Source organism: Wyeomyia smithii, chromosome 3 (genome assembly GCF_029784165.1).
Source record: "Wyeomyia smithii strain HCP4-BCI-WySm-NY-G18 chromosome 3, ASM2978416v1, whole genome shotgun sequence".
Classification (NCBI taxonomy): Eukaryota; Metazoa; Arthropoda; class Insecta; order Diptera; family Culicidae; genus Wyeomyia; species Wyeomyia smithii.
The window spans coordinates 47,759,622-47,781,694 of NC_073696.1; the positions used below are offsets into that span (position 1 = coordinate 47,759,622).

The following is a 22,073-nucleotide window of genomic DNA, read 5'->3' on the forward strand; positions in this document are numbered from 1 at the left end:
TATCAACGTTCTCGTGACCCTGTTTTTAAAACTATTTATAAAGATTTACAGAAAGAGATTAAACATAGATTTACTCTTCTGAGAAATCAAAATTTTGAGACTAAAGTTGAAAAATTGAAACCATATTCAAAACCATTTTGGAAGCTGTCGAAGATTCTTAAGAAACCTTCAAAGCCTATTCCAGTTTTAAAAGATGGTGAACGTTTTCTTGTATCCAATGAACAAAAGGCTCAAAGACTTGCTCAGCAGTTTGAGAGTGTTCATAACTCAAATTTGAATTTTGTGAGTGCAATTGAAAATGAAGTCACACGTCAATTTGGTTTAATTTCTTCCCAGAATTTTTTACCTGCAGAAATAATTGAAACTAACTTGAATGAGATTAAATCAATTATTAAAAATTTCAAAAATATGAAAGCACCTGGTGACGATGGAATCTTTAATATACTAATCAAACATCTCCCTGAGAGCACAATGGATTTTTTAGTGAAAATTTTCAATTGCTGCTTCAAAATTGCATATTTTCCCAAATTATGGAAAAATGCAAAAATTACTCCCATTTTAAAACCGGATAAGAACCCAGCTGAAGTTTCAAGTTATCGACCAATCAGTTTGCTTTCTTCAATAAGTAAACTGTTTGAGAGAATTATTCTTAACAGAATGATGTCACACATCAACGAAAATTCAATTTTTGCAAATGAACAGTTTGGATTTCGCCATGGGCATTCCACAACTCATCAATTGCTCAGAGCTACTAATATGATACGAGCTAACAAATCTGAAGGTTATTCCACTGGAGCTGCTCTTTTAGACATAGAAAAAGCATTCGACAGTGTTTGGCATAAAGGTTTGATTGCGAAATTGCAAACTTTTAATTTTCCAATTTTCCTAATCAAAATTTTAAAAAATTATCTCACTGATCGAACTCTGCAGGTTGTCTATCAGAATTCAAAATCTGATAGATTTCCTGTCAGAGCAGGTGTACCTCAAAGTTCAGTCTTGGGTCCAGTCCTGTACAACATATTCACTTCAGATCTTCCTGATTTGCCTCCAGGATGCACAAAGTCATTGTTCTGCGATGACACAAGCATTTTTGTAAAAGGAAAAAGTCTTCGTGTCATATGCAGTCGATTGCAGAAAAGTTTAGATATTTTTTCTTCCTACTTGCAAAAGTGGAAAATCTCTCCCAATGCTTCTAAAACACAAATGATAATTTTTCCGCATAAGCCTAGGGCTTCTTTCCTCAAGCCAAACAATAATCACGTTGTCAAGATGAATGGGGTTATTTTAAGTTGGTCCGACAAGGTTAAGTACTTGGGACTAATTTATGATAAAAAACTTATTTTCAAAGAGCACATTGAGAGTATACAAGCCAAGTACATCAAATATACGAGATGTTTATATCCTCTCATTAACAGGAATTCTAAACTTTGTTTAAAGAACAAACTTTTGATTTACAAACAAATTTTTAGACCAGCAATGCTTTATGCTGTACCGATCTGGTCAAGTTGCTGTTCAACAAGGAAGAAAACGCTCCAAAGGATTCAGAATAAAATTCTGAAAATGATTTTGAAGCGTCCTCCTTGGTTTGGTACACTCGAATTACATAGACTTACTGGTGTTGAACCATTAGAAGCTATGTCAAATAAAATTATTAACAATTTTCGACAAAAATCGTTGCAATCCTCAATTGCTACGATAAGCTCTCTTTATAGCCAATTAGTTAGCAATTAAGTTAGTTGTAAGTTTACTTCCCCTTTTCTGACAAGTAGGTTTAAATCCCTACGAATGATAAGTCCTAATTGCGAAAGCAAACAAATCCTAACAATTAAAATTACAAATTTCTAACAGTGTTGAGAAGTCACCATTTGTGATTGGACACACATACTCATTATTTACTAATATTTATACTTAAGCTACTAACAAATCCCCCCTTAAAAAAAAAAAAAAAAGACAACTACAACAGAATTTGATTGCATCCCGCACAGAATGTCTGCTTTTGTTGATGCCAGAAAATTATTACCCTTCAATTATTTTTTTATTTGCCTTGAAAAAAGCATGTTGCGGTTCAAAATCGGTTGCTAATTACAAACTTTGAGCTGTCCTAACATTGGGGGAATTAAGATACACGGACAACATGCACTGTGGAAGCTATTTCACATTCAGTAAATTAGACGTGTGCGACAAATTTGAATTGCTAGGATGCAACACAGAATGCTTGCTTGCGTCGACAAAAATTATTAACTTTCAATGACTTGTTTATTTGCCTTAAAAAAGCCATTTTGATTTCCGAAATTGGATTTCCTGATGGCAATCATCATGCTGCCTCAACACGGGGGGAATAATGGCTGTCTGGCGACACACGCTGAGAAAAACCGCGCTGCTCCTGAGACGTGGTGACCAACCACAGGGCTAGTGCTGCTGCTAAGGAAGGACGACTGCTGTTGTCGCTGTCTAGAACTATTATGAGCGGCTCCGGCTGAAACAGGTTCTTATATAGGCCAAATAGCATGTTTTCAATTGCAAGGTATATGATCCTGTCGACCGTGCTTGGGAAGCAAGCATATAACGGCCAATCAGAGGTCGAATTTTTCGTTTTGACAAGGCTTGACTATTTTCAATAGTACAATAGTGTGAATAATAAAATTACAGTTATCTTATTTTGGGAAGAAGCTTAGAAGATTTTCCAATCTATTGCTGCAACAACGAAGGAAATCCATCGAATACTAACCGATTTATCAGCATTTGAAATTGGACATATTTTTCACTTTTTTCGGTTTTAGATTTTCATTTCACATCCCTATGTAGCCGAACTTCCTGAGAGAAGTATTCTACTTCAAAAAATCTTCAGCGAAGTTGTTCGTGACAGTATTATCTAAAACTTTGCCGAAGACATCATTTCTTCTAAGAGTGATACTGAAAAATTAGTTTTTGCGGCGCTGCTAGCGACGGAGTTCCGAGGTTTTTTATACACTAGTAGTAGCTGACTCGGCAAACTTCGTTTCGACCATTTTTTCTTCATTCAAATCATTTCGAACACTCTAAAATAATTCCACATACCTTCAAATACTAACCTTGCGGTTTATTTAAAGTCTGCAAATGCTTGACGAATCGGATATTGCATACGTTCAAACTTAGAAAACAAATCGTTCAAAATGATTCGTTTGATCGAAAAGAGAACATTTTCGTTATAAGCTATGTCTTAAAATGTTGCTTGTAATATATAGGGTCTTAGATGCTTTACATTTAATCTTGTCTCACTACATACTTTGAAAAAATGTGAGAAATTTTGCGAAAACGAAAACAACCAAACGAAAATTTCATATTTCGACGTAGAATTACATAAGGCTGTTTGTCACTTTAGTTAGTTCGAAACAAACTTCTCCTTTTTTATTAATTTTTTCAATAATTCTTAGGTGGTATTCGATTATTTATGGCTGTTTACCAGAAACCGAAAGTCGTCATTTTGGATTTTAAAATGGCATGTGCAGTCGATTCCTGGCTTCTGGACATTGTTCTGGTTCTGGAAATTATCATACTTGGAATTTTAAACGGTGTCCCGCGTTCATTATCAGGTTTTTATGCATCATTGGTGGTATTCGGTTGTTTTGTGCTATTTTCCAGAGAGCGGAAGCCGCCATCTTAGTATTCACAATGGAATGTGGAGTCATTTTAGGCTGTTTTCCAGAAACCAGAAGTCAATATGCATCAGTATGTCAATATGCATCAATATGGTTCAGGAAACATCGATATTGGGTGATATACGGTCATTTTCGGATGTTTTCCTGAAAAATTGGTTGAAATATGTGTTTAATTTTTGTGGAACTTTTTTATTGTACTCCAAATGCCTCACTTTCCAATTTGGTTCCATTCGCGTGATAGTTTTTGAGTTTTGTAGAAATTTGTGTTTCATTTGCATGGAAGCCTTCCCTTTTATAAGAGGGAGGGGTGTCGAACCACCATAAAAATATTTATTAGCCCCATAAGCCAGAACATGTCAAAGTTGGTTCCATTTGCTTCACTAGTTCTCGAGTTATGCAGAAATTTGTGTTTCATTTTTGTAGGAACCCACTCTTCCAGAGGAGGGAAGGGAGGGGGGTAAAGAACTTCCATAGAAATATTTCTTGCTCTCAAAGATCTCCATATGCCGAATTAGGTTCCATTTGTTTGATTAGTCCGCGAATTAAGCAGAAAAAGACTAACTTTTTTGTGTTAAGAGATAGAGGAATGGTTTATTCAGAAAAGGTAATGAAAATTCAAAAATATGAAACTTAATTAAACAAATGACAATCCTATCTTTTTTCGGTGTAACGTTATAAAGTATAGTGGGAAGCGTGATAAGACGCATCCTAAATCATTCAGACCCATTAGTCTTTCTTCGGTTTTGATGAAGACAATGGAAAAAGTGCTGAATGATTTCATTCATACATCTTATATGCAAACAAAACCGCTTTCAAAGTTCCAGTTTGCCTATCAAACTGGAAAATCCACTGTAACAGCGCTTCATACGCTGGTTATGAAAATTGAAAAGTCACTTTCAGCTAAAGAAATTGCTCTGTGCTCTTTCTTGGATATTGAAGGTGCTTTTGATAATGCGTCCTATTCTTCAATGTCTAGTGCAATGAAGAACAAAGGATTTCACACGAGCATTGTTAACTGGATTCATACCATGCTTGCAAAAAGAGAAATCACTTCTGAGTTGGGAGGTTCGTCTATTACTGTAAGGGCAACAACATAGTTTCGGAAAGAATTCAGGAGGCTCTGGAGTATACCCAGTCTTGGTGTATAAAGGAGGGTCTCAGCATTAATCCGACAAAAGCTGTAATCGTACCATTCACTAGAAAGAGGAAATTCAATCTGAAAACTCTCAAGCTTGGAGGAGTAGAAATTCCATTCAGTGAACAGGTTAAATACTTAGGAGTTATCCTCGATGCCAAGCTGAACTGGAAGGCACATCTTGACTATGCAATCAACAAGGCGATCAGTGCATTATGGTTGTGCTCCAAAACCGTTGGGAGAAAGTGGGGCTTGAGACCGAAAATGGTGATGTGGATATTCACATCTATTATACGTCCAAAACTGAACTACGCTGCGTTAGTGTGGTGGCCAAAAACCAAAGAGTCCACCGCTAGAACAAAGCTAGATAAAGTTCAACGACTTGCGTGCATTGCTATAACAGGAGCAATGAAAAGCACCCCGTCAAAATCTCTTGATGCAATTCTTCATCTGCTGCCGTTGTACGAATACGTGCAACTAGAAGCAGAAAAGAGTGCCTTGAGGCTAAAAAGAACAAAAACTATCTTGGACTATACTGGACTTTTTCAAAAGAGGGCCAGTGATGAGTATGAATGGAGACTGGATGACACCTCAGGATAACCATGATATTCCCTACAAGATATGCGAAACGTCGCGTACAGACTGGGAAGTCGGAGTTCCTGATGTTCGTCCCGGTTCAACGATATTTTTCACAGATGGCTCAAAAATAGGTACCAAAACTGGTGCAGGAATCTTCGGCCCTGGAATTAATATTTCGGTGGCAATGGGACACTGGCCAACAGTGTTTCAAGCAGAGATTTTTGCAATCCTTGAATGTGCGAATGTGTGTCTGACTAGGAAATACAAACATGCAAATATTTGTATTTTCTCTGACAGTCAAGCAGCACTGAAAGCACTTGATGCTTATAAATGTACATCCAAGATTGTCTGGGAATGTATTCTCACATTGCGACAGCTATGTCAAACAAACTCAGTAAATTTATATTGGGTTCCAGGACATTGTGGCATTGGTGGGAATGAAAAGGCAGACGAACTTGCAAAACAAGGATCTAACTCACAGTTTATCGGCCCAGAACCTTTCTGCGGTATATCAAACTGTGCAGTGAAAATGGAGCTTAAACGCTGGGAGAACAAAAGGTGATAACCAATTGGTTTGATGTCAAAAAGTTGTCCCAATCTAAAAGATTTATCATACCAAACGAGAATCATTCGAAAAAGCTCCTAGAGCTCAACAAAAGAGCTCTTTGTACATACGTCGGCCTAGTAACGGGGCACTGTCCGAGTGATATCTGTCGCTTTTGTAATATGGAAAGCTAGACATCGGAACATCTGCTGTGCAGTTGTGGTGCATTTAAACGCAGATCAAGGTTTCTTGGCAGTGGCTGTGTAAGAGCCCAAATGTCTTTGATTCCTGGGAAGGTGATTGGCTTCATAAACCATATTTCACCTGACTGGGAGCGTGTCGAAGCAGATACCAGATCACTCAACAATAGTGGTCATTGTATTTTGCAAGGGGACACGTATAGCAATTGACTGGGATATATATTACAAAAGTTCACATCAATAGACAACGTAATTCTAATTTCCTAACAAAAAAAAACGTTATAAAGTATATTATATGGAATTTACTTAAAAGTTAGTTTTCTGTACTAAACTTTTGTTAGTTGCATTTTATACGAAGTGTTGTTCGGAGGAATTGTTAGGGCGCACAAAACACACATTTTTCCCAAAGACCATATATCTCCAGGACTTTCCTTACAAAGTTATGTCATATTTTAGCTTATTTTTTCGATAACTTCATTGAAATCGAACGCATTTGAAATAAGATAAAAATTACCACCTTCTTCGATTTCAAACTCACATTTTATAACTTCCCTTGGGCGTTTGCCGAAAGACGTAATTTTACGTCAAAATAAAAATTTTAAATTTGGGTGCTGAATCAATTTCTGATATCAAAATTAGGGTTGTCAAAGAATAGACAATCTTTTTTTTTCAAAAATGTGTAACTTCTTAGCCGTTTGACCAACTCAAACTTTTCCAATGGCAAATTGGAGGTAGTTGATAGGCCTTTCAAGGAAGAATAAGAAATCGTACGTCAAAGTACGTTCGTTATATATTTCGCGTTTCACGGATCTGGGATTAACCATTATCAGCCCTTGGAGCAACGATGTGTAAACCAGGACCCAAACATTCGAAAAGTACAGTAAAACAAGCTGTGGGGGTTGTATCCGATCGTCCCGAACTGTTTCAGAAAACTGTATGGTACACATGAGTTCTGAAATACACATTTTGTGCCCTTTCGGTAATGTGTTTTGAACTTGATTTGAAAACTGGTTGTATTTTTGGCAAACGTTGAAATATGACAAAAAAATACATAAATTTCCTTCATAATGAAATCTGTTGATCAAAAATCGGATCAGAATTAAGCGAGTTACAGGTATTTAAAATTAAGCTTGAAAGGGTAATTTTCGAACATAAAAATCATTGAAATTGCCTTATACAGCAACATTCAAATGCTTCCACAAATCAGTATATCAACCGATTCTCATGAAACTATTGGAAAAGGGTCTCGGAAAAATAATAAAACATCAAATATTGCCATGAAAATGAAAAGTTTTTTCCGGCCTCCAACCACTGTGAAACGAAGTTGCCAAGCGGATGACATTGAAAACTACCGTCAAGAACAAGATTACCGCCAACACCAAGAAGCTGGTCGAGAAGTTCGACACGTCGCTGAGCACGATGGTCAGAATTCTGAAGGGTGAGAATTGAGAGAATTGCGTAAGACAGGAAATCCCTCAAACGTACTCCAAGCGTGGCTAATCGAGTCGTATTGCCACCACAGCTCAACAACCCAAATCAGGTGTGCCAAAAAAGGCCAAAAAAAGTCGAGGGTTCCGGTAACCTCGAGGAAGATTGGAGATGTAAGGCTAGTATCTGTCAAACTGTTTCACACCTCAAACGCGCATTGTAGGGAAACCACTCCTATATTCATCTCATCACTCTTATTTGTCCAATTTACCGTCGAATTTATTATTTCTTTAAAGTGAAAGTAATTTCCATTTCACCTCTCGATTTAGTCGATTGGTCGGATGTTTCACTTTGGAAAAATAGTCAAATTTCACGGTAAATAGGAAAAATAAGAGCGATGGGATAAATATGGGAGTGGTTCCTCTATGGATTTATGGAAATGCAATGAACTATTTACAGAAAAAACTTTTTTACCAAACGTGTTTTCATTTAGTCCTGCTACTTAGGACTAACCCGTTGAAATTACAAAGGCCAGAAAAATTTATTATAAATTATGCTCAGAATCCTCAAACCGCTTTCCAACCAAAAAATGATAAAATGATCTCAAATTGAGCTGGGAAGCACCAACAGATTCAGAAACGAGAATAGAAAGGTCAAAGAAATATCGCAGTCAAAACTTAATATTTTAAAAGCCTAGAACGCACAAGTGAAGAAAATCATCCCGGATCATTCCACAGAACCGTCTAAGCCTTTTTAAATTTAAAGGAAATTATCTTTAGTGCACTCAAAAAACGCATTGACTGGTCCATTTAAAAGGTGAAAAAATAAAATGATTCCAATTTAAGTTGGAATTTCCATCAAACACCTTTGGAAGGCAGAATAATTTAGAGGAGAGAAAGAGAGATTCAAAGTTTTGTTCAAGATTTCCGAAAAATATTTATATAGACCAGGAAATCCCATAAACCTCCCATTGCTGAAACTAATGGGCAAAATTTATACTGAAAATCTTTACCGTCAAATTCAGTAAAAAAAACAAAAGAAGGAGATGATCCCAAACGACGCACAGGATGATCCCATATTAGGCTCCATTTCATCGAATTTTATTGCAAACTAAGGACACAGTCGCCGAAAAATACTTCGAAAAGAGTTGCAATCTATTGCAGATCGCCAAAAAACGAAAATGTGTTCTTAATTTATACTGAGTGTTTTCAAAGTCTAGACAATAAAAAATCCCAAATACTGAAACAAGGTCGTAAAACAATTTCAAGACCGCTGGTAGAGGTTTTTAAATGTCAGCAAATAAAGAAAAAAATGTTTTTTTCGCATAATATTTGAATTGTTTGTACTACTCATGCACAAATTCTCTTTGAAACAGTTGTAGGACCAAACAAGGAAAATTTATTTTTCTAAGAAATCACTAACTTTTTCGATTTTTTTTGAGAACCGCGTTAGATTATTAAATCTGAATTCTCTTTCAATGAATGCTCTCTAAGAGGTCTAAGAAGTAATTGGAGTGAAAGGTCGCTTTTTACGCGTTTTTTTACGCTGCTTCTTTTACGAGGATTCCGGAATTTAGGCGGTTTTTTTGCGCGGATATCGGTTTCCCTTCATTCGGAATGCAAAATTAACGTTGGTTTTTTTTTACGCGGATTTCGGAATTTTCGCGTTTTTTTTATGCGGATTCCGGAATATACGCGGCTTTTTTACGCGGATTCCGGAATTTACGCGTTTTTTTACGCGGATTCCGGAATTTACGCGGTTTTTTACGCGGCACGTATCCCCACGTAAAAAGCGACTTTAGTGTATATGTTGGATAATCACTGAACATAAAATTTTATTTCTTCAACAAATTAGAACAGATGTCCGCGAAGGCAATACAGCGTTCAATTAGCACAGATAGTTGAACACAACATCATAAATAACTCTTTAGAAATCTGCTCCAGATAGTTATCATCCTTGAATGTTACTTGCTTTCCGAATCATTGAACGGCAGACTACTTTACTTATGCTAATCAGAGCTATGAAATCGCAGCAGAATGGATTGTCTTCTCTGGCCTGGAAGTTAGCCTTTGCGTTCCCAACTCCGCACCCTTTTTTCGTGTAACGAAAGAAGCCAAACGTCGTCATCCTTCAATCACCGACGACATGGATGGAACGACGGAAACCTGGAAATCGTCGCTGACAATGGACGCATTTATCTTCTCCGTTCTCCAGCGGGAGAGCACCACCAATTGAATTATTAGTTTGAGTGCTGGCGCTACAGGGAAAACTTCACGTCAGCCGGTGCTGCCAAGGGGTTCAAGAATAAACATATTTTATATGCCGCTCCTGTAAATTGACAAGTTCAATTCAGTCCTGCAGTATAATTTGCATCGAAACGTTTTTTTGTACCAGACAAAAGCGGACCGTTCTAACGAAGAAATTAATTTCTCGGGTGTGCTCTGCCAGGTACTCATCATGTATTCGAGGGTTGTTCAACGATGTTGAAATTCTCTATGGCAGATGGTAAGAAGATGCCATAACTGCTGCATAAATATATATAGAGTATGGCGGGTTGGCGTCGTGCAAGCTATCTTATTGATGCGAAGTTGAAGAAATTTACGCCTACTCTCCGCAGGAAGCAATAAACTGATGCCTGCGCCAACGTCTGCCAGCAGAGGAGTTATTGTCTACACACTGTCTGTCTATTGAAATAATGGGACAACCGTGATCGAGGGTGCATCTGGGAATATCCACAAACTGCTGACTCCACTCTCAGCAAGCCACCCTAGCGACTGTACTACGGACGACGACGACGACGACGACGAACCGCCGAAGTCGCTGTCATTCATCCGGCACCAAGTCCCTTGGTTCAAGCACGGTAACCGTCCGTTCCGCGATTTCGTTTATATGCGTGTGTGCATATATGCAAAGCACAGTTCGCCAATTTTATTTCTTTCCTTTTTCGGTTTACCACTGAGAAGTGTTCCATATGGTGATGCAAATCCGTAATAACGTCACCTTTCAGAACGCACTGTGGACGCACTAATGGTGGACTTATGTGCGTAAAATTATAATGAGATGAAAAATTGCTATACACCTAGTGAAAAGTTAATGGTTGAATTGTAATTAGTTCAGTGTAAACAGTGCAAGAGTATATAGGTGCGCTCTATGGTGACAGAAATTAATTATCAGATGCTTTTATGCAATTTGATTTTATGCATCCTGTTTGTGTTCATGTTTCAAACTATTGCATAACTTTAAGGAAAAATTGATAGCTGCTGCCTTACCTGATTTGGAAAAATCAACAATTTCTACGTTACTTTGCTGTTTTATGAACCATTCTTGCTTTTTATTGTTTTGTTGGTTTAGCTTTTGGAATATTCTCAGTGGAAGTATGATCTCTAACAGCTCTGAAATTTTCTAAATTACCAGAGAGTTCATTTGGAATTTTTTTAGGTAACATCAAAACTTGAGAGTTCATGCATTTCTAAGACATTTGACATCAACATTTTTTTTTCGATATCGAACATTTCATGAATTACTCCTGTGCGATTTTTCATCGGTCAAAAAAGTCAAGTTTGACAGCTTGGAGACACCACTTCCTGGTATTTTTTTTTTTGAGAAGCCGAGTCTTTTGAGCTTTACCTCTAAACGAAACTCGAAAAGTCGATTTACATTGGCACTTTAATGATTATATATTAAAATTAAAAGGGAAAAGAAACATTGAGCAACAAGTTGGTATCAGATCAGGTTAAGAAGATGAGGCAATTTTCATCGCCCCTAGAAAGGCATTCCCGTGTCTGTACGTAACAGATTGATTGCGATCGCACCTAGAATTAGTAGCAATTACTTTTCGTCGGTCCCCATAAACCCACGTACATTACCACCTATCCTACGCATGCATAAAAAATAACATTGCAACAGACTGCCCGAACAGGTCCTTGTACCCAGCCCCAGCCATTTACAGTGTTTCTCGCGTGTTTCAGGCTTAGCTGCAAGCATGCACTTCTTGGACTGCCGCTGCAGAGCGGACAGTTATGAATGAAAAACGTGTGAAGGCGTGTTTGATTGTGAACCGGTTTCGGCTTAAGGTGGCCGTCGTCGCGTGCAGTTGGGATTTCGGACGGGGATTACGAGTGGGTTTCACGAGAAACAAGTTACTTATTTGTTGCCACCAATCATGTGCACATGTTTTCGATTGTATTTTCTAGCTTTCTCAGTGGGCTACATAAAATAGGTCGACCGATTGGTTATAATTAAGAGCGGTTTGTTTGCTATGTGAACTTTTTTTTTGCTGCTATCGATTAAAGATGCCACTTTTCCGCTGCGAGAGACAATCAATCGATTATGCCATTGATGCTTGGCTATCTATTGCTTCTGACATATAGGTCATCAAAAAGATATAAATTGTATCTCGTGTCGGAATTTTGGCATGTGGATGGGTTCGTGGTTCATAAAAAAGAGAGCACCGATTGAATCATGCGGTGTTTGGAAATTTAGAGCACACAGCTGGTGCTCCTGTCAAGGTTTGCCAAAAGTGTGAGAAAAATTAGTGGAAAATGAGAATAAAAATGTGGGCATCCCCATCGGGACTTAATTAATTGAGGCCAATTAATGTTTCATTCGATCCGACTGTCGGGGCCGGCTAACGTTTATCGATTACAGAAAAAAATACCCGCCCGCTTCTTGTAGGGCGTCCACGGGTGGAAGACATAAATCTATTAATAAACCGTTGTATAGATTAGCTTCCACGCAAGATGTTACTCGGATGTACACTCAGAGGAAATAGCGTTCTCCATAAACTAAATTGGATGGACTACTGACTGAAGGATGGTTCTTTGAAGTGCGATACTGAAAACATCTAAACTGTGGCATGCGTTCTAATAAAACGAGAGTTTCGAATGAGTTTTTGTGTTTTAATCGCATTCAGGAAGCGGGCATATTTCCGTTTTATTTCATTGATGTGTGTTTGTTATTAACTTGGTTTTCTTTTTTCTTCAAACATTGCAGATCTGTCCCGCAATCGGTTTTGTGAGCTGCCAGAGGACATTACATCGTTGGCCTTCCTCGAGCGGTTGCTGGTTTTTCACAACACGATACGCTCGATACCTGATACGATTCGGGGATTGCACTCACTCACATATTTAGATTTAAGGTACGTATATCTAGCAAAATCTGATCTCTGTTATGTCCATTATTGCCTCTAATATCTGTTAAAATATCATTCCATTTCAAAGATGAATGAAAAAAAAAGCTTGTTACTTACATATAAATAGATTTTGGAGATATCCATATTGGGTGACATTCGCCCAGTTTGTGGATATCACAATTTAGAGCTTCAAAGTGGCGTCTGGGATCGGTTTCTGACCTCTGGATATTATCCCAGTTCCGGAAACACCCATGTTGGATGGTATTCATTTTACACCCCTTCTGAAAATTATACCGTGAGACGTAGTTCGACGTAAAAAGTGAAATAAATTAGTTTTCGTTTAAAATACCAGAAAGCTGTAACAACCCGTAATGTGGTCCTCGAGTTTTAGAAAATTTCCTTGTGGTCGGTAATGATTGATGCGACAGTGTTTCTCTGTCGTCGAAGGGAAAAAAAGATCTGTTCTTTTGCTTAAATTTTTCTTAAAAAAGGCGACCAAAACCAGGGGAAAAAAGCACTAAGCGATGGTAGTTTTTTGATGACATTCGAGAGCGTTCCTCTGTGACAGTAGAGGTATTGGCAAAATAAAGTCAGTGGATAGGAAAAATGCCTCGCGATTATAACGTTGCCGTCTAGTTCCCCGTACACAAATGTTTCTTTTCTTTGCCGTTCACCTCATTCCCATGTCGACGATACAACATTCAGTATGTGTCCTTCAACCGTTCTATTGCCGAGTTTGCTTTTTTTTTGCACGAAGGCTCTCTGTAAGGTGCCGAGCAGTCTGTATTTTACTCCTTGCGCTTATTCTTCCTACAGCCTTTTTTAACAGCCGTCACACGGAAGCCGCGAAATCTAGCTTCGACCGCGAAATTCACAAAAACCCACGAAATGCCGCGAAAGTAATGAAAAACAGCAACGTTCTATGACAATCATGAAACATTTCGATTTGCAACCTACGAAGTTCATGAAAACCAGCAACAAGCTAAAGATTAATGGGCACCTAGATGGCAATGGAAGGTCGTTTTCTATGTAACCAATAACATGGAACAGAACTACAACCGCTCTCTCGCAACGCGATTTTGTCAGTCCTAATTGAATGTTGCGATTGGTGACCTGCATTCCTGAGAGTGCAGCCATAAAGTATAAGTTGCAAGATGAATGAAGAAGGCCTACAAGCCAGCATCTTTTTTAAAATAATCGACGTTTTCCTGAATTTTCCCGGTTGACAATTAAATATTTATCGATTTCCGGAACTCGGTAGATACGGAACGCAGCGTGAGCCAGTATAACATGAATAATACGTGCCTACAGACACCACAAAATAACTGAAAATAATTTGACACAGCACATGCTTTTAGTTAGTAATGCAAAGAAATTATAGATTGTGCGGTTAAATCACCGTACATTTAAATAAATACAACAGTTGTTAACAAAAGTAATTGTTTCGACTTTATTCTGCGATAAGGTCGCAATGTTGTTTTAAAACAACATGGTAATATTTTCACATTGTAAAGTGAATCTTTTAATTTTTTTACGCATATTTTGATAACATTGTCACATCAATTTATGTAACTATCACTTTTCGATCAAATAACAAAGCAAACAATATTACATATTCCCTCCATCCTACGTTCGATTAGTATTGTCTCACAAGAGTCTCCGTATCAATTGATCGTTATTAAATAATCTATGATCATTATCGAAAAGAATGAATCTTTTTCTACAAAGGTCACCAAAAATAATTGGTGAAGAATTCCTATAGTTTTTGGTTTATCAAAATGGAGGTGATAATTACATAAAGCGGTAAAAATATATATAATAAAAATATAGCATAATATAATCTATACATTTTCCTCGTAAAAACAATATATTTTGTAACAATATTATAACAGGGGTTGCATTATAACAGACTTATGATTAAAAAGAGGAATTTTGTGTTTCTGAAATATTTTAAATATTCCAAATATTATTCCAAACCTAATTTTTCTGAAGGCGCATGAAAATTTTAAGGGGCATAAAAAATGTGTTGGGTGAAACTCAAACAGTAGTATATCAATCTGTTCGCTATCGTTTTCTCTATCAGAACTTGTTTTCAGATTGTAAAACTAAGTTAACAAACTTTGACAATCGTCAATCAAAGTTACGACCGAGGGACACTATTCCAATCACCCCGAACCTATTTTAAGCAGTTTCCATTTGTTTTGCAGGCGTTTTTTTCAGCACCCGAAGTGGCTCCTGAATGGCTGCAATATAGGTCGATTTATTTCAATTGCAATTGTTCACAGATTTTTTTGTGATTAACGGTTTTACTTATATTCGTAAGGCAGCTAAACAATCAAAGTTTTCGTTTCCATCATTGAAATTGTGACAATTTCAAACAAAGGAAATGTTTCTGGTTTCTCTTATAAACATCACCAAGTTGTTAATACGAAAAAAAAAGAACATTCTAACAAACCACTTTGTGACAATTACCAAAAGTTTGTATAAGGCTCTAAGCCCCGCCTTTTCGACGCTTTTCCAGCGTTCCTGACCATTTACAGAAAATATTCTTTGTACGAATATGAATTTTTTTAAAGGTCACCAACATGCCACTTATGCGGAGTGGGATGGAGGCGAGTTGAGCAACTCTGTTAGAACTGCACAACGCGTTTGTGCAAGAGCAAAATCATTTCAAATGACCTGGAAATACGCGAAAATTTAATCGACCATTTTTGATTGAATGAAACTTTGCACACGTATTTGGCTTAGCAAACTGAGCATTTTTCACAGATGGAGACATTTTTTTAAACCCATGAGTTACATTCTAAAAGGGCGTATGTCTTTTGGTATAGGTTTTATTCGAAGTATTGTAGTTCAGAAACCGTTGGTTGTATAGAAAAACTGTCTGAGAATGAGTTGTAGGGAATTGAAAATGCATCATGAAAAAATTATACACTCACAAAAAAAAAATTTTTGACCAGAAAAAATTAAAAATAATCATTAAATTTCAATTAAAAAAAAAGAGTTAATTTTTCTTTATTATTTTTTAAATTTTTTTTCGAATAAACTCGACGTTAAAACGCAACTTTTAAAAAAAAGTCCAGGATGGAGAAATGAAAAATATTTTTTTTTATGGTAGATTGATTTTTTTATAAAAATTCTAATTCAAACATTTTTCAAAAAAAAAAAATATTCTGATGATTTTAAAAGATGCAGAGAGTCATTTTAAATAAAAAAGCTCTTGGTAGTTAACATTCTAAAGGCATTGGTTTTCGAGTTAATTCTAATATAAGCTCGAAAAATTATTAAAATTTAGGGAAATACACGTTTTTTTAATTTGTCCGTGGTTCTCCAGCAAAAACCATACGTTCATTAGAATGCTTGATCAAAAATATACAATTCATTCTTTGACAACAAGACGATTGGGCGAACGGTTCTCAAGAAAAGAGCTCTGAGAAATCACACACTATAACAACTTCACCATCTTTCAAATTATTTTTTGCTTCTCTCATGTAAGTCGACTGTTGAGTTTTTATGTGATCGTGGGTTATCAACGTTTCCAACTTTTCACAAAAATAAGATAAAAATTCGTCAATTGATTTCACAAGTGTCTCTATATTACATCGATTTGTTGCAATCAACTGTTCGAAAGGTATTTCTCTCACACAACGTTCCTCAAGTTCTTTGAAAATACTGTTTTCAAAACCTAAACGGCTTGGGCAATGTTTACATTTGCGGAGATAACAATATTTGGATCGTGTAGTTGAGCTTCATAAAAGTTGTTCAAAGTGAAGTTTATAATCATTTTGGAATGAATATTTCTTTAGACTGTGTATCATCAATTCAGTATTCTCGTGATCAGTACAAACACAAACATTATGAGATCCTGAGCTTCCGAGTAATTTACAATGTTCAGGTTTCAAAGCGCTAAAAGAAGTCAACTCAATATCAGTTTTGCTGACAACTTTAAAATAAACCTAAGCCCCACGAATTGAATTCATTGAGAGTCGCTTTTGCACATGCTGTCGCTTACCATCTTTTCTCACTGGAACGTAGTCCCTTTGCCCTGGCATGGCTCTACTGACCTGGTCACTGTCATAAAACTGCAATACCTCGTTTTTTACTTCCAGGGGCAATCCATGTCCAAACCTCACGTCAGGAATAGCCAATATTCCACTAACCTCTGATATGCGCCAAGCCTGTTTCACAATGTATTCCGTTGTTTCAATATAACCGTGTCCTAATATAGATGTCACTTTTTTTTTTAAGGGGGGATTTGTTAGTAGTCTAGGTATTTATGATAAATATTAGTAAATAATGAGTATGTGTGTCCAATCACAAATGGTGACTTCTCAACAATGTTAGAAATTTGTAATTTTAATTGTTAGGATTTGTTTGCTTTCGCAATTAGGACTTATCATTCGTAGGGATTTAAACCTACTTGTCAGAAAAGGGGAAGTGAACTTACAACTAACTTAATTGCTAACTAATTGGCTATAAAGAGAGCTTATCGTAGCAATTGAGGATTGCAACGATTTTTGTCGAAAATTGTTAATAATTTTATTTGACATAGCTTCTAATGGTTCAACACCAGTAAGTCTATGTAATTCGAGTTTACCAAACCAAGGAGGACGCTTTAAAATCATTTTCAGAATTTTATTCTGAATCCTTTGGAGCGTTTTCTTCCTTGTTGAACAGCAACTTGACCAGATCGGTACAGCATAAAGCATTGCTGGTCTAAAAATTTGTTTGTAAATCAAAAGTTTGTTCTTTAAACAAAGTTTAGAATTCCTGTTAATGAGAGGATATAAACATCTCGTATATTTAATGCACTTGGCTTGTATACTCTCAATGTGCTCTTTGAAAATAAGTTTTTTATCGTAAATTAGTCCCAAGTACTTAACCTTATCATACCAACTTAGAACAACCCCATTCATCTTGACAACGTGATTATTGTTTGGCTTGAGGAAAGAAGCCCTAGGCTTATGGGGAAAAGTTATCATTTGAGTTTTAGAAGCATTGGGAGAGATTTTCCACTTTTGCAAGCAGGAAGAAAAAAATATCTAAACTTTTCTGCAATCGACTGCATATGACACGAAGACTTTTTCCTTTTACGGAAATGCTTGTGTCATCGCAGAACAATGACTTTGTGCATCCTGGAGGCAAATCAGGGAGATCTGAAGTGAATATGTTGTACAGGACTGGACCCAAGACTGAACCTTGAGGTACACCTGCTCTGACAGGAAATCTATCAGATTTTGAATTCTGATAGACAACCTGCAGAGCTCGATCAGTAAGATAATTTTTTAAAATTTTGATTAGGAAAATTGGAAAATTAAAAGTTTGCAATGTCGCAATCAAACCTTTATGCCAAACACTGTCGAATGCTTTTTCAATGTCTAAAAGAGCAACTCCAGTGTAATAACCTTCAGATTTGTTAGCTCGTATCATATTAGTAACTCTGAGCAATTGATGAGTTGTGGAATGCCCATGGCGAAATCCAAACTGTTCATTTGCAAAAATTGAATTTTCGTTGATGTGTGACATCATTCTGTTGAGAATAATTCTTTTAAACAGTTTACTTATTGAAGAAAGCAAACTGATTGGTCGATAACTTGAAACTTCAGCTGGGTTCTTATCCGGTTTTAAAATTGGAGTAATTTTTGCATTTTTCCATAATTTGGGAAAATATGCAATTTTGAAGCAGCAATTGAAAATTTTCACTAAAAATTCCATTGTGCTCTCAGGGAGATGTTTGATTAGTATATTAAAGATTCCATCGTCACCAGGTGCTTTCATATTTTTGAAATTTTTAATAATTGATTTAATCTCATTCAAGTTAGTTTCAATTATTTCTGCAGGTAAAAAAATCTGGGAAGAAATTGAATCAAATTGACGTGTGACTTCATTTTCAATTGGACTCACAAAATTCAAATTTGAGTTATGAACACTCTCAAACTGCTGAGCAAGTCTTTGAGCCTTTTGTTCATTGGATACAAGAAAACGCTCACCATCTTTTAAAACTGGAATAGGCTTTGAAGGTTTCTTAAGAATCTTCGACAGCTTCCAAAAAGGTTTTGAATATGGTTTCAATTTTTCAACTTTAGTCTCAAAATTTTGATTTCTCAGAAGAGTAAATCTATGTTTAATCTTTTTCTGTAAATCTTTATAAATAGTTTTAAAAACAGGGTCACGAGAACGTTGATATTGACATCTGCGGACATTTTTCAAACGAATTAGAAGTTGAAGATTTTCGTCAATTATTGGTGAATCAAATTTCACTTGAGCCTTTGGAACAGAATAATTCCTGGCATCAACAATTGCTTATTTCAGTGCTTCCAAAGCGGAATCAATATTCACTTCGTTTTGCAAATCAAGCTCATTATTGAAATTGCTCTCAATATGAGTTTTGTATCTTTCCCAATTAGCCTTGTTATAATTAAAAACAGAGCTCATAGGGTTTAAAACTGATTCATGTGATAAAGAAAAAGTTATGGTCAGAATCAAAGTCAGCATGTGTGATCAAATCACTACATACATGACTTTGATCTGTTAGCACCAAATCAATTGTTGAAGGGTTTCTTACAGAAGAAAAGCATGTAGGACTATTCGGAGACAATATAGAATAGTATCCTGAAGAACAATCATTGAATAAAATTTTGCCATTGGAATTACTTTGAGAATTATTCCATGAACGATGTTTAGCGTTAAAATCGCAGATTATAAAAAATTTCGAACGATTTCTGGTGAGTTTTTGTGAATCACCTTTAAAATAATTTTTGTGCTCGCGTGTGCATTGAAATGGTAAATATGCTGCGGCAATAAATAAAATCCCAAGTTCAGTTTGAACTTCAATTCCCAAAGTTTCAATAACATTCGTCTCAAGATGGGGAAGAGCACGATGTTTGATTCGGCGATGAATAACAATTGCAACTCCACCGCCGGAACCCGTGCCGTTTCAAACTATTCTGTTATCGTTTGTTGGTTCCAAGATTTCGGTAGAACCGAAAGTATTCTTACTTTATCTTTCCTCGAGCTTTCGGGCGCAGTAAATTTTTCTTTTAACTGCAAAATCATCTCGTCGAAGTCTCTCGCTTTACGTTTCAATAAATCCAGGTCATCTTCAGCATCAAAATCGAAAATGTTTTTTCTTATACCGTCAGTAATGTTCAGATACTTTTTTTTAGGATTTTTTTCCTGATTGAGCTTCGCCAGTGATATCGGTGAAACGTTGATTCCAGCTAGGCCTTTGTTGAATAACTCAATTTTCTGTGTTCTGGAGTATTCTTTTTGAATGCTTTCTTGAGAATATGTTGATACGATTGATGGTATCTCCGCCAATTCGTATACAGATGCAGATGGTTGCAACTCCGTCGGTAGAATGTTTCTTCCACATCCTGATGTTGATGGTTCCATGAATGAATTGTGTGGATGCTCTTCGAGATCAAATTCATCTTTCACTTCGATACAATATAATCTACACGAATCACAAATCGATAAAGACGTATTAAAATGAGCTTGACAGTTCAATATTTCTAATTTTGCAATAACGTTTTCGTTTAATTTACGTAAGCTTGATGAGCACCGATGATCAGGAAAGGGTTTACAGCACTTGGGCTTGGTGTATTCCATTTTCACTTTATTCATCTTCACAAAATGCAAACTGTTACTAACACTTCTATAGAAGTGCAATCGTATTTATATACGAAAACAGATATTATAGGATATTGGTAGCGTACTTTACAAGTAGGTAGTGTTGCACGACAAACATATTTTTTTATAAAACATTCGGCAAAGGGGAACGTGTAGGTAGGCTAAGGTACAGCGCCTGAGTTATTTATCCAATCGTTTTGTTGTCAAAGAATAAATTGTATATTTTTGATCAAGCAATGAACGTATGGTTTTTGCTGGAGAACCACGGACAAATTAAGAAAAACCTGTATTTCCCTAAATTTTAATAATTTTACGAGCTTAAATTAGAAATAACTCGAAAACCAATGCCTTTAGAATGTTAACTTCCAAGAGCTTTTTGATTTAAAATGACCCTCTGCATCTTTTAAAATCATCAGAATAAATGTTTATTAAAAAATGTTTGAATTAGAATTTTTATAAAAAAATCAATCTACCATAAAAAAAAATATTTTTCATTTCTCCATCCTGGACTTTTTTTTAAAGTTGCGTTTTAACGTCAAGTTTATTTAAAAACAAAATCAATTTTTTTTTAATTTGAAATTTAATGTTTATTTTGAATGTTTTTTGGTCAAAAAAAAATTTTTTTTTGTACAGTGTATAATTTTTTTATGATGCATTTTTAATTTCCTACAACTCATTTTCTGACAGTTTTTCTATACAACCAACGGTTTCTGGACTACAATGCTTCGAATAAAACCTATGCCAAAAGACATACGCCCTTTTAGAATGTAACTCATGGGTGTGAAAAATCTCTCCATCGGTGAAAAATGCTCAGTTTGCTGAGCCAAATACGTGTGCAAAGTTTCATTCAAATCAAAAATGGTCGATATTCGACCATCGGTTATTTGGCGCGATTAGTCTCGCAAAGCTTCTTGTTTTGACACCATTTTCAATAGAAAAATGCAAATGTATGCGTAAAAAGCAAAAAAAAAAAAATAGTGGCATAAAGAGGAGCGAGAAAGCTTGCATGTAGGGTAGGGAAGGCAGTGGTGCCTATTTTGATTAGTTGAAGAAAACGGGACTCAAACTCCCGAATTTCGATCAATATCGACAGCTTCAATGACGACAACGAACACTCTGATTAATTAGCTGTCTTACGAATATTTTAAATACCGTTCAATATATAAGAATCTTCATCAGTTGAAAAAAATCAACCAAAATCGCAAACATTCAGGCGCTGAAAAAAATTTCCAAAACAGATGCAAACTGTTTGAAATAGGTTCGGGTGATTGAAATAGTGTCCTTTGATTAGAAACTTTAATTGATCACTGTTCAAGTTTGGTAAATCAATTTCACAATCTGAAAACAAGTGCTGACAGAAAAAAAGATAGTAAACAAATTGATATGTCTATGTCTGTATTTCACTTTACACATTTCGATTGTTTCATCTTAATACACAGCAGGCTCCAAAAGCTGCTTAAAATTGGTACTCCTAATCTAGAATCTTTAAAAATTCAAAATTTTCATTGTCACCCGTTAAAATGCTAGAAAAAAAAAACAACATAAAAGACCTAAAAACCTTTCTAAAATGACTTATGGTAAAACAAAATTGAAGGCCAGAAAGAAAATAGTCAAAACTTAGCTCGAAATACCTAAATAGAGCTTCTCAAGTGCAGAAACTTTCTAAACAAAACTTGGTTTCTAATACAGTTGTAAACCGCTAGAAGAAATCACATAAGAGACTGAAAGCAAACAGATAGAAAGCACAAAATCAGTTTAACAAGTTCTCTGCAAAACAGTGAAATTC

The 22,073-nt window shown here is 36.1% G+C and overlaps 1 protein-coding gene across 4 annotated transcripts in view; it reads left to right on the forward strand.

Annotated features, from left to right (window-relative positions):
* Positions 1-22,073, forward strand: part of LOC129733318 (leucine-rich repeat and calponin homology domain-containing protein) — a 139,095-nt gene that overhangs the window by 102,104 nt on the left and 14,918 nt on the right. For all 4 annotated transcript variants that reach the window (XM_055695102.1, XM_055695097.1, XM_055695098.1 and 1 more), the window contains exon 2: positions 12,517-12,661. In XM_055695102.1, coding sequence (XP_055551077.1) covers positions 12,517-12,661 — 145 coding nt within the window. The remainder of the gene's footprint in view (positions 1-12,516; positions 12,662-22,073) is intronic.